This window comes from Impatiens glandulifera, chromosome 5, assembly GCF_907164915.1.
Source record: "Impatiens glandulifera chromosome 5, dImpGla2.1, whole genome shotgun sequence".
NCBI classification, from domain to species: Eukaryota; Viridiplantae; Streptophyta; class Magnoliopsida; order Ericales; family Balsaminaceae; genus Impatiens; species Impatiens glandulifera.
In genome coordinates, this window is record NC_061866.1 from 4,608,850 (window position 1) to 4,623,714 (window position 14,865).

General features: G+C 29.6%; 1 protein-coding gene across 1 annotated transcript; it reads left to right on the top strand.

Annotated features, from left to right (window-relative positions):
• The first annotated feature begins 12,424 nt into the window (after positions 1-12,424).
• Positions 12,425-13,179, top strand: LOC124938183 (60S ribosomal protein L12-like). The gene has a single exon (XM_047478575.1). It carries the CDS (start codon positions 12,502-12,504, stop codon positions 13,000-13,002), a length of 501 nt encoding a protein of 166 aa, XP_047334531.1. The 5' UTR covers positions 12,425-12,501; the 3' UTR covers positions 13,003-13,179.
• Positions 13,180-14,865: the final 1,686 nt, after the last annotated feature.

The following is a 14,865-nucleotide window of genomic DNA, read 5'->3' on the forward strand; positions in this document are numbered from 1 at the left end:
CATTTAATTTTGGATCAAATTACCAATCAAATATAAAATTCTAATGGGTCTAATATTACTTATTATTATTATTATTATTATGTATTTATTTAAAAGAAATAAGAATATTAAAAAACATACTAATTCATTTAAGTTTTTATATTTTTTATATCTATAATAATTTTATTTATTTAATAATCAAATTCGAGGGTACATTTTTAAACATTCGATTACACTTTTAGGCATAAGCTCTTAAGAATCACCAAGGTTTGTGTTACTCAAACCGACATTTTCTCCATTGACGAACCTTTATGTTTTCTCATCAATGTTTGACTACTCAAATCAACATTCTCGCTTCTGCTTATGAAATGTTAACACTTTAACTGTTAGACCACTTATGATTGTTGAAATAATTTTATAATTATATATATATATATTGTAAGTTAGATTTTGAATAATTATATAAATTATCTACTTGGGTCTAATATTACTTATTATTATATATTTATTTGAAAAAAATAAAATATTAAAAAAATTAACTAACCAATTCATTTAAGTTTTTATATCTATGATGATTTTGATTAATTAATAACCAAATTCGATGGTGCATTCTTAAACATTCTTGGACATGATCCTAAGCCCTAAATCACTCTCCGTAGACGAACCCTTAGGTTTTCTCTCCAATGTTTGGTTTACTCTAAGTCGGCATTCCCACTATGGACGAACCCTTAAGTTTTTATCACCAAAGTTTGCATTACTCAAACCAACATTTCCTCTATAAACGAACTCTTAGATTTTTTCACAAATATTTGCGTTACTCAAGCCAGCATTCTCATTTTCGTTTCAACTACTAGGTTCGCGCACTCACATATAATAATTATTTCTTTTATATGGATTCAAATCATAGTTACCAGTATGAAATGTTAACACTTTAACTGCTATACTACTTATGATTGTTGAAATAATTTTATAATTTTGTGTATGTATATATATATATATTTTATAAGTTAGATTTTGAATAATTATATAAATTATCTACTAGGGTCTAATATTACTTATTACTAGAAGATTCTCGTGCGATGCACACAGATTGAAATATAAATAAAATAAATTTAATAAAATAATAATAATAATAATATGTTTAAAATTATTAATGAATCACGAATAATATATTAAAATAAAAAATAGAACGCTCTCATTCCACATTTTATTTTTTTCGGTAAAACAACTTATCTTCTCACATATCTCATCACATATTTTTTTTCGAATTAACCTCTCATCTCGTGACCTTACACTTTTACTTTGATCAATTAAATATTTGATTCATATTTTTTAATATTTAACATCGTGACCTCACACTTTGGTCAAACAAATATTTGATTTATATTTTTTAACCACTTTTAATTGATACCGGCCTATTATCCATCGGCAAACCATATTCAATTACATTTTAAAAATTAAGCATCATTATATATAGAGAGATATTAGTTAGTTAAAAAGTTTAACTTATATTGTTAAAATATTCTGCGTTCATCTAATTGGTGTTGGATTTTGAAATATAAAGTGTTATTAGCCTAGTATGTTAAAAAGTTATACTTATTTTGTTAGGTTACAAGTTTGAAACATACATATAACATTTTTAATTTAATTTTTAATCGTTTTAAGTTTATGGCGGATCAACCCACAATCCGACCTAAGTATCCATTTACTCTAACATATATATCCAAATTAACCATAACTTCTCGATCTAGTAATTCAGACACTTTAAAAAATAAGCATAATTATAATTATATATATATATATATTAGTAAGTTAAAAAGTTTAATTTATATTGTTAAAATGTTCCGCGTTCATCTAATTTGGTGTTGAGATTAAAATATAAAGTGTTATTAGCATAGTTGGTTGAAGTGTTGTACTTTTTTTGTTAGGTTGCAAGTTCGAAACATACATATAACATTTCTAATTTTATTTTTAACCCAAGTATCTATTTACTCTCACATATATATTCAAATTAACCACCGCTCTCGACTCGGCATTCCGGAAACTTTAAAAATTCCAAAAACTTTAAAAATTAAGCGTATATATATATATATATATATATATATATATATATATATATATGACTTGTTTACGGAGAAAGAAGTGAGGAGATAAGAGAGATACAATCTCCACAAAATGATCAAGAATATTGCAATAATAATTCTACTTAGGCCATGATTTTTTTTTTTTGGAAGTTAGTAGGACAAAAGACATTAAATTTTGTTCATCCACTTGTTTAAAAAAAAGAATTGGGTTTGTCTTGGAATATATTTGGAGCTTGTGTTTATGCTGGGTTCTTTCACATTTTTATTGGGTTTTTGAAAAGCAAAAAACTTTGCTTGTTTGATGATGGATTCTTTAATATTTTTATAGGGCTTAAAAAATGGTGTTTGATTAAAATTTGGTTAACAAGGTTTTCAATTTTCTTTAAAAAAAAAAATCAATTCAATGGAATAAAAATAGAGTTTAAATATAACAAGATTAATTATTTAAAAATAATGATAAAAACATAAACAAAAACTTATCACCAACAAACATAAAAAATAAAATTTAAATTTTTAAGAAAAAATACTTCACATATTGCCATAATAATAACAACATGGTGGAGTATACGTATTGATTGTCACGATCATTAACGTCTTATGTTTTTTTTAAATTAAATAATCGGGATAGAGATTAATCGACTCAATCCAACTAAACTCGTGTTTTTTATTCAAACTTTTCAATATTATAGTTTCTAATTTATTTTAATATTATTATAATTTTTATTTTAATTTTATAAGATTAAAAATAAGAATATTTTAATATTTTGGTCGATAATATGAATAATTTAATAGTTTAAAAATATATAAAATGATAATATATAATATTTTGGTAAAATATAAAAAACAAATAACCAGCATCAAACTAGTTAGCTTCTTTTCAATGTTATTTTTTTGGGTAAGAAAATTGTGACTTTTCATTGAGCATGTTTATTTGATCTTTTTTGTTTTTAGTGTTTTGTCAAACAAATTTGGTTTTAAAAAAAGAAGTTAGGTTATTTGAATTTTTAATTAATTTATTTATTAAAATGTTTTTTTTAATAAATATAAATATAAATATAAAGTAAAATATTTAATATTTTAATTGATAAAATGAGTAATTTAATAATTAAAAATATAATAATGTGATAGAAGAATTTAGGTAAAAATAACTAATAAAAAATCCAAAAAAAAGTCCAAGATCAAACAAATTATAAGTCTCAAAGTCAGGATTAAAAGGGTAAAGTTGAGAGAAAACAACTTCATTAGACTACAAAGCAATAAACTAATCATAACTTTTCAACTAGAGAATAACAACCCAATTCACAAAAATACAAAAATGTAACTCACTTAAATATGATTAATTGGAACCTTACAAAAATTATGGTTAAATTAAATAAAATGAATACATTTAAGGTTCTAAGAGTTTGTTGGTGTACTTTTAATCTAACAATAATCAAACTTATTTCATACACTCATTTCATCAATTATATCAAATAATTCATCAATCAAAATATTAAAATACCCACTATTTTATTAATATATATATATATATATATATATATATATATATATATTTCCTGAAAACAATTACTATAAAAAATCAGAACCCCTCAAAATTATCACAAATTAAAATTATTTAAATAAATTAAAATTTAAAGTAAATAAATTCTTTTTATTTATTTTTATAATCCTCGATCAAAAAGTTATGAACTGACATAAGATAAAGTGTGATTAATTAATTAACGGGTCGCAACTAGAACAAGATAATTATTAGGTTGATTACACATGGGTTCGGGTGTTACCCTAAAAAATAACGGTAAAAATGTGACATTAGCCCCTAAATTTTTTATATTTTAATATAATTTATTATTTTTTATCTAATTATTAAAAAATGGTAAAATTTACCTTTATACATTTATTTCATCCAAAATTTTCTCGTTATTTCATTAAATATATCCCATTTTTTTTTCAAACCCATTTTAACTTTGAATCCATGATCCGTCCATGTTAATGAACAACTAATGAACAAATTTTTATCCTACATTTTTTTTATCCAAAGGTATTGGTAATTTCATTATGTCATAATTTCGATTTACTTGGAATTAACATAAACCCCTAATTAGTTTGTCTAATTCTAATTTTGGATTGCAATAACATATTTTGAGCAATAATCAAACTCAGAATATTAAAACATTATAATTTACAAAATCAAATATACATAAAATAATCCTTCAAAACAGAGTGCTTGAAGCTAGACGAGAATGAAGTAGATAAAAAAATACTTATGGTTAAATATGAAATCACTCATCTAAGCCCACATAAAAAATATGTTAAACCCAAACAATTAAAAAAATACTTATTGTTAAATATGAAATCACTCATCTAAGCCCACATAAAAAATATGTTAAACCCAAACAATTAGGGGTGAGCATAATTTGGGTTTACCCAAACCCAACCCTAACCCAAACCCAAACCCAAAATATTAATTTGGGTTGGCTAATATGAGTTGGATTGAGTATGTGTTGAGTTGAGTATAGGTTGGGTTTAATTTGGGTTGGGTTAGGGTTACCCATATTACCCAAATTATATAAATTTAATTTAATTCTCTATTATTAATTCAATATAAACTAATCATCTTACAACTTTAATTCGAACACGTTTTTGACATGTTTAACACGTTTTTAATATTTTTAACACGTTTTCACACTCATAACACGTTTTTCACACGTTTAACACGTTTTTAATATTTTAAACACATTTTCACACTTATAACACGTTTTTCACACGTTTAACACGTTTTCACGTTTTGGCATTTTAACACGTTTTTTTACGTTTTTGTCACGTTTAACACGTTTTTGACATGTTTAATACGTTTAACATGTTTTTGACAAGTTTAACACGTTTTTGGCACGTTTAACACGTTTTAAACATATTTAATACATTAACACGTTTTTGATAAGTTTAACACGGTTTCATATTTTTGACACGTTTAACGCGTTTTTGACATTTTAATACATTTTTTATATGTTTAACACGTTTTTCACTCGTTTAACACATTTTCACACGTTTAACACGTTTTCACACATTTAACATGTTTTTGGCATGTTTAACAAGTTTTTGATAAATTTGACACGTTTTTCACATTTTTGGCATGTTTAACACGTTTTTGACATGTTGAATACATTTAATACGTTTTTGGCTCATTTAACACATTTTTAGCACATTTAACACGTTTTGGTACGTTTTTGGCACGTTTTCACATTTTTGGCACATTTAACACGTTTTTGACATTTTAACACGTTTAACATGTTTTTGCACATTTAACATATTTTTGATATGTTTAACATGTTTTTTTGCACGTTAACACGTTTTGATAAATTCTAACACGTTTTTGGCATGTTTAACACGTTTTTCACGTTTTTGGCACGTTTAACACGTTTTTCACGTTTTGGCACGTCAAACATGTGAAAAACGTATTAAATGTGTCAGATGTGTAAGATGTGTAAGAAACATGTTAAACGTGTCAAAAACGTGTTAAAAGTATCAAAATGTGCCAAAACGTGGAAAACATGGAAAACGTGCCAAAACGTGAAAAATATGTTAAACGTGTCAAAACGTGTTAACCGTGCCAAAAAATGAAAAACATATCAAAATGTGTTAAATGTGTCATAATCATGAAAAACGTGTTAAAACGTGTTAAACGTGTTAAACATGTCAAAACATGAAAATATTGTCAAACATGTCAAAATGTGTTAAACGTGTTAAACGTGTCAAAACGTGTCGAAAACGTGAAAAACGTGTCAAAACGTGTCAAAAACGTGTCAAAACGTGTTAAACATGTCAAAAACGTGTCAAACGTGTTAAACATGTCAAAATATGAAAATAGTGTCCAGCATGTCAAAATGTGTTAAACGTGCCAAAAACATGTTAAACGTGTCAAAAACAAACGTGTTAAATGTGTGAAAAACATGTTAAACGTGTCAAAATATGTTAAACGTGTCAAAACATGTTAAACGTGCCAAAAACGTGAAAAACGTGTTAAACGTGTCAAAAATGTAAAAAACATGTTAAACATGTCAAAACTTGTTAAACTGCCAAAAACGTGTCAAAATGTGTTAAATATGTCATAATCGTGAAAAATGTGTCAAATGTGTCAAAAACGTGTTAAACGTGTTAAAAACGTGTTCAACTTATCAAAATGTGTTAAACGTGCCAAAAACGTGTTAAACGTGCCAAAAACGTGTTAAACGTGCCAAAAATGTGTGAAAACGTAATAAACATGTCAAAAATGTGAAAAATGTGTTAAACATTTCAAAACGTGTCAAAAACGTAAAAAATGTGGAAAACGTGTTAAACATGTCAAAAACGTGTTAAACGAATAAAAATGTGTTAAATAAGTCAAATACATGTTAAATGAAAAAATAAAAATAAAATAATTTGGGTTACCCAACCCATACTCAACCCAACCCATACCCAACCCATATTAGTAAATAATGTGGGTTGAATTATGGGTTGGGTAAATTTAATTTGGGTTGAATATGGGTTAGGTAATACGGGTTGAATTTACCCATTTGTTCACCCCTACAAACAATAAATCCAAAAACCTTTGTAGACTTGATGACCTAAGATCTATGTCACACATTCCATTATGGCGAGAATTATAGAGAAAAGGCTAAGGAAATGTTATTGACGATAGGGGATGTACAACATCAATCTTAGATTTGATTATGAATTTAGTCTAGTTAACATGAATGTATACATGTCAAGCATAATATGAGAAAAGATAAATATATTTTAAATGTTACATATGAGACATTATTTGGTATAAAAGTAGGGTTAAACAATTCAATTATTTGATATAAATCTAATTGATTAATATGACAAGGAAAATGTATAGGATATAAAGTCTCAATATAACATAAACTAATATATTTGGTTTATTATAAAGTCTTTAGTAAACAAAATAACCATTAATATATATATATATATATTGCTTAATTTTCAAAATGTCCGGATTGAAGGGTCGAGAGCTGTGGTTAATTTGGATATATATGTGAGAGTAAATGGATACTTGAGTCGGATTGTGGGTTGATCCGCCCATAAACTTAAAACGGTTAAAAATAAAATTTAAAATGATATAGGTATGTTTCGAACTCGCAACCTAACAAAACAAGTACAACCATTTAACTAACTAGGCTAATAAAACTTTATATTTTAAATTTACACCAAATTTGATGAACGCGAGACGTTTTAACAATATAAGTTCAACTTTTTAATTAACTAATCTATATATATATAATGATGCTTAATTTTCAAAGTGTCTGTATTGCCGAATATAAATTTTACTTTTTAACTAACTAATATATATAATGATGCTTAATTTTCAAAATTTCTGGATTACCGGGTCAAAAGTTGTGGTTAAGTTGAATATATATGTAAGAGTAAATAAAAATGTTATCATATTTTCACCATAATTTTTTTTTCAGTTTTTATATCATTACTCGTGCAAATTATCACGGATCCCTTGTCTTCCTAAACCTAAGGTGCTTAATCATCCATGAAGGCCCAACCCAATGAACTTTCTAGAAGCCATGTAAGAAATCATGCCTTACATCAATGGGCCATTAAATGTGGTGGTTGCTTAGTAAGCCATTAAAGTGGTGGTTGCTTAGTAAGACATTAAAGTTATGGTTGGGTAGTAAGTCATTAATGTGGTAGTTGGCTAGCACCCATTAATGAGGTAGTTGGGTGTTATGTAAATAATATAGTAGTTAGGGATCGCCCTATAAATAACTTTGAGGTATTCCTTTGTAAATCACCAAGTATTCAATCAATATAATATTACTTTTGTAAGAGATACCTTCTCTCTATATAATTCTTGTGTCCATTCAATCAAACATCGAGTGTTTGTTTCGAGTAAGGCTGACTAGTTACTCATTCTTACGAAGATCGTAACTAGTGTCGCACAGATTGTTAGTGGAAAGACTGAGCCCGTGACAGTTGGTATCAGAGTAGAATGACGAAGAGATCGAATTAAAGTGTCACTACTAATAATGTGGACGAAGTGGAGAAACTTCTACCAAGAGATCAGAGATGATCTCACGAACCCGAGCCAGGTTCAAGCGGGAAGATCCAAAAATACCAAAGAAGGGGGAGATCAATAGATGTTATCGCTGACATTATCGCCAAGTTGGAGAAAGTAGAACTCACTATGGCTTACGGACACAATAACTCAAGGACCTAGAGGAACGCATCGTCGAGATCGAGAAGGAGAGAGACAAGTTCCAAGAAGCAATGCATGGTGCCTTGAACGAGGGGATGTCCAAATGTCAAGAGCAAAATCAGATCATGGAGCCGACCCTCCTTGGTGAGATCAATACCTTGAATGATAAACTCGAGGCAATGACATCTAAATTATAAGCCATTGAAGAGGATGTGGCGTTACTCAAGAAGGCGGTTGCGTATGAGTGCAAACATGCGCCTATATGAGTCCCTAATCCGACAAAGATAGACGTTCCAAGGCCTAAAACATATTTAGGGGAGAGGAACGCAAAAGAGATCAACAACTTCTTATGAGATCTGGATTAGTACTTTAAAGCACTCGGCCTAGTGGATGAGGCGAGAAAGATATATACTGCCACGATGTACCTCGAATACACCGCAATGTTGTGGTGGAGGAGAAGAAGTAGTGACATAGAAAGAGGTCTATGTACTATCAATACCTTGGGTGAATTCAAAGAGGAACTCAAAAGATAGTTCTATCCTAAAAATGTCATTCGAGAAGCAAGGGTTAAGTTGCGGCGACTCTCACAAAGGGGGAGAATCAAGGAGTATGTCAAGGAGTTCATCGCTACTCTCCTTGAGATCCCTAACTACTCAGACGACAAAGCCTTGTTTGCCTTCCCTAATGGTCTATAAATGTGGGCGAAGCTTGAGTTGGAACGGCGTGGAGTCCAAGATCTAAACACCGCTATTATCGTGGCTGAATCTCTTGTCGAAATGAGAAGGCAAGAGAAACTAAAGTGGACCTATGAGAGGAATGACGAGGGAGAAAATGGTGGAGACCATTTCTACAACAATGAAGACCCAACTAAGTTTCGAAACCCAATGATAGAGGAGATCGAGACGAGAAACGTGGAGAGAGACCCCAGATAAAGTGTTTCTTTTGTGCATGGGCGCATAAAATAAGAGAGTGCCCTATGAAGAACAAACTATCCGCTTTGATGGAGGAGTAAGAACGCCTTCATGATGAAGCTCGATTGGGGTCGTTAAATCTCCTTAATGTCTTTAAAAACAAAGTTTGAGGAACCAAAGTCTGTGAAGAAATGACAACTATTCATGGAGACAAAAGTAAGAAACCACGTGTTTAAAACTTTGTTGGATACGAGAACCAATAATAAATTTCTAGAGATAAAAGAGATGAGAAGACTGGGGAGCAGGTACACCAAAGAGAAGGGGTGGCTTAAAACAGTCAAGTCGACACCAAGCGCAAACTTATGGAGTTGCTCGTAATGTAAATGTCAACTTGGGGCAGTGGACTGGCCTTCTGGATTTCTCCATTATTGACATGGACGACTACAAAATGGTTCTTGGCATAGAGTTCCTAGACAAGGTAAATTCCTTCCTATTCTCTTCTACCAATACTATGTACATTCTAGAGCAAGGAAAGGTTAGGATTTGTATCTCCCAAATCCGACCTACTTAAAACAATCTGTAAAAAATGCAAGAAAGAAGAATACAAGAAGACTCAAATTTATAGTGATTCACTCAAATTGAGTTACGTCCACTTCAACCGCTACCAGATTTCACTATGAAAAAGAAGAATGAATATAGAGTTTTTATATCTCACACTTTATCTCTCTATAATTCTATCTTGAAAATGTAAACTCTTAATAATCACATATTTATAGGGTAAACATTAAGGTAATAAACCTAAATAACTTTGGTTAGGCCCAAACCCAAAACCAAAACCAAAAAGAAAACTCAATAAACTCTAATTAACAATGTAGAGTTTATTATAAGCGTAGGCTCCATAACTCAACAGGAAATACTTGCATAATACATTTAACAAGAGGGGGCAAGAGAGAAACTAGGCACCGCTTTGCCATACAACTCTCAAAAGGTGTAAAGAAGACTCACCCATCATTTTTTGTCACCTTGAAAGAAGATGAGAAAGATGCGTTCCAAGAGAAGACACCTCCAAAAGTTACAATTGTCCTAGAGAAAGGTCAGGATGTAATGCCTGATGGATTACCAAAGAAACCCCACCATAAGATAGAGGTGGATCACAGAGAAGAGTTAGTCAAATGTACTAAACCATCAGCAGCGGTCTTTTATCGCATGGAACATACCAAAGTGGAGAAAATGAAGAGAACCAAAGGAGTTTCTTTTCAAAAAAGAGAAGTTCAAAAATTATAAGACCGCCAAGAGATTGAAGAAATGGGAGGATAAGAAGAGAAGACACTTCAAGTTCAGAGGAAACCGAGTGATAGTAAAACTTCTCCTCCATCAAGGGAGACGATTTTCCAAAGTTCACAAGGGACTTGTGAGGCGATACGAAGACCCTTTCTTAGGAAGAAACATGTTGAAAAACTAGCATATTGCTCAAAACTTCTGTCGCATTTAGAGACGTCATTTAGACTTGCAAGGAGGATGCGACGAGGACATCACCGAAATGAGTGGGGGAGAATGTTACGGCTCCCTTGTCTTCCTAAACCTTAGGGGCTTAATCATCCATGAAGGCCCAACCCAAGGAACATTCTAGATTTTTTTTAAGAGAACATGTCTTACATTAATGAGCCATTAAATGTGATGGTTAGTTAATAAGCCATTAAAGTGGTGGTTGGATAGTAAGCCATTAATGTGATAGTTGGTTATCACCCATTAATGAGGTAGTTGGGTGTTATGTAATTAATTTAGTAGTTGATGATGGTCCTATATATAGCTTCAAGGTATTTTTTTTGTAAATCACCAAGTATTTAATCATTATAATATTATTTTTATAAAAAATACTGAATTTTTGTGTCCATTTAATAAAACATCGAGTGTTTGCTTCGAGTAAGGTTGACTAGTTACTCATTTTTTGCGAAAATCGTAACTAGTGTTGCACGAATAGTTAGTAAAAAGACTGAGCTCGTGACAGAATGCAGGAAATACATGCTAGTTTGTATTAATTTTAAGGAAATACATGCTAGTTTGTATTAATTGTAAGTATTTAATCAACTAATATTATATATATAGGCTTAATTTATCATTTATTATATACTACTATTTCTCTAAACAATCTTACCAATTTTTTCCCTTAATTTTTTTTAGTTATTTTCTATTAATTACTATAATTAAAAAATTATCTTAAATACTTATTATTCTTTATTAATTTGATTTATTTGAGTTTTGATATATTTTAACTTAATTTTATTTAATTAATTATTTTAAAGTTAATTTACAAATATAAAATCTTAATGTATGAATGTATATAATCATATTTCAAAAGGTTATAAAACTAACCATATATTTGTTATATCTAATAGATTGTATATATATATATATATATATATAGTAGAATCAATGATTTTAAATATAAAATGATCTATCAAATTGATATCTAAAATGTATATAACCTAAAACTAAAGAAATAGAATTATATATATATATATATATATATATATATATATATATATATATTAGTCACAATGTTGCAATGCAATTAGAAACATATTAGAATATTATTGTTCGTAATGTATTATTTGAATTAAACAGACTTATTAGATTTATATTTATTTAAAAATAATTTACAATTCAATTTTTTTGATATTAAATTTAAGAATCAGCTTTAGAGATCAATATATTACGAATATCATTCCATTTAAAATTATTTTAAATAAAAATAAAAAATAATTATTGTGGGATGTCATATTAGTTCTCCTTAATAAAAAAAAATATTCAGAAAAAATAATGGCCTTGTTTGATTTAGGTTCATCCATCATATCATTCTATTAACGAAAATACTATAATTTAATTTCTTTTAAATTATTATATTTTATTTTATCATTATATATTAATAAAATATTTTATTTTATTTTTTTCAAAATAACATTTATTTTTAGAAAATCTCAATCCAAAGTTAAAACAAAACCTATAAAAAACGATTAATTAATAGACTAAAAAGCCCATTAAACTTAACATAAAACTTGATTTGAAAATTTTAAAAGGTTTAAGCTTTATTTTAAATGCAAATTAAGTTAGGAATTATGATTTGTTTTAAGGATTAATTAATTATCCAAACCCAGTAGAATTAATTGGGCCATAAATCAAATAAAAGCCCATAACTAGAGGATCCAAGCAAATCCTGTAAACCCTAGCCATATATATATTCTCTTTCCATCTCCATTTTCATTATCTGCGGCGGTTACCCTGAGAAAATCCATTTTCCTTCCATCCCATCGTCTTCTTCCTCAAGATGCCTCCAAAGTTCGACCCCGCACAGGTTGTGGACGTCTATGTCCGTGTTACCGGAGGAGAAGTAGGTGCCGCCAGTTCTCTCGCGCCTAAAATTGGACCTCTAGGTCTATCTCCAAAGAAGATCGGAGAAGACATTGCGAAAGAGACGGCTAGGGATTGGAAGGGTCTCCGAGTGACTGTCAAGCTTACTGTTCAGAATCGTCAAGCTAAGGTATCTGTTGTCCCTTCCGCTGCTGCTCTTGTTATCAAGGCTTTGAAGGAACCTGAGAGAGACCGTAAGAAGACTAAGAACATCAAGCACAATGGAAACATCTCTCTTGATGATGTTATCGAAATCGCTAAGGTAATGCAGCCGAGATCTATGGCTAAGGATCTTTCAGGTACTATTAAGGAGATTCTTGGAACTTGCGTGTCTGTTGGATGCACTGTTGATGGGAAGGATCCAAAGGATTTGCAACAGGAGATCAATGATGGAGATGTTGAGGTTCCTCTTGAATGAATCTCTATTTGAATACCTCCATTTTTTTACTTTTGTATTGTCTGACTTTGTTTTTTTAAATCATCTTATGTTTGATTGAGATTTCTAGAATTGTTATATGTGTTGAACCTGCTTTGATGCTTTCATCACAAACTTTATTAGTATTTATCATAAGAAAAAGTTTCATAATTGGCTTGATTTTCTGCATGTTTGAACTGCTTGAATGTTCATTAGATCTGTCTTATGGGTTTTAGATTCTGATGTTTTCTGCATTCTCTTATGCTCATGTTTGAGTATTGATCTGATCATATTTAACTATAGCCTTGAGATGTTCTTACTATGTTTATTGTTTATCAATGTGATCTTTCTTTGTTATACATTTGAAAGATTCATTGATATCACTATGTTTGATTATCTATGGAATGTTGATTTCTATTATTCTCATAGTTATATTGGTTTACTTTTGAGCAAAACCCAAAACAAATTTGATTCATACAACAATTTTAGGATTCAAGATCCTGGTCAATGACCAAAAACATAATCTTTATCAAAGGGATTGGATTCTTATTTATTTGTGATGTATAAAAGATTTTTTTTCAATACCTTTTGTGATTGTATTAGTGAGATTTTATTATAGCTTAATTTGTACATGGTATACAATAAAATATATCTGGTTGGAAGCAAATCTTAAAAATTTATGTAAATCTCTTAACATATGCAATTAAATTGGATTTCTCCCTAATAAAAACAATTGTACCACTATTTTCTTATCAAGAAGATTTGTTCAATTGGCAAACCTGTTTAGAATGGAGTAAAGGTCTGAATTTTGATGTATTTGTTGTAACTTTTTATTTTATTTTGTTCAATCAAAACATTCTTATAAAAAATACTAACGGTCAATGACTTTATTTCTCAAATGAACCAAAATTATTTTAATGCAACACTTTCTCAATTTTTTAAATTTATTTACAAAATTAGCATGATACACAGATCACTTCACTTTAATCTTTTTTACTAAGTTAATTTTTAAAATAATTCAAAATATTTTCATTATTGTCTCAAGAAATTGGTGATGTCTTGAACCCTATTGCATCAGTTAGAAACTATTAATCATCTCACAATTCAACAACTCATCTTAGAATAGAACAACTCATCTTAGATTAGAAGAGCCCCAAATCCCTTTTGAAACTAAGACTAAGTTAGCTATTCTTGGGCCTTTCTCATGAATAATTAATTCAAGGAACTTAACAACTTTTGTTTTTCTTAAACTTTCTAATAGACATTTGTAATCTAGTATAAGTAGATTTTATAAGGTTTTGAATGTCTACTCTGAGTTAATTGAATCCAGGGAAAGTCTGGGGGTCAGAAAATTCATGGTTCATTTTTGTGCTGTTCTTACGAAATCATGATTTTCCGGCCAAAGTTTGACATTTTTGGCGATGTTCTAAATGATTGCATTTGAATTGGTTTGAATGGTGCTTGGGGGTCTCGTGAATCTCCGCATGCATTCAAGTCTAGCTCGAGAGGTTGGAAAAGAGCTATAATTACCTTCTAATGTCATTTGTTTGTAGGAGGTCAAGTGAAGACGACGAACTTGATACCTACTCTTGCTTTGCATTAGTAACACTAGTTTATTCTCCTCTTCTAGCTTAGCAGCAATAAGAGATGAATATCATAGCATTTTAGAGATCCTAGGTTTGAACCTGTTTGACAACAAGTTTCACCCGTCTAGATAAATTGGTTTAATATGTTTGCGGTCTATTATTTAATCAACGATGAATAATCGCACTCCGGAAGAGAAACGGAATCCAATATTATAATTATTTTGTTAGGGCATGCTTGGCTAAATTTTAAATAGTTAAACTCTCTCTTGTCCATATTTGG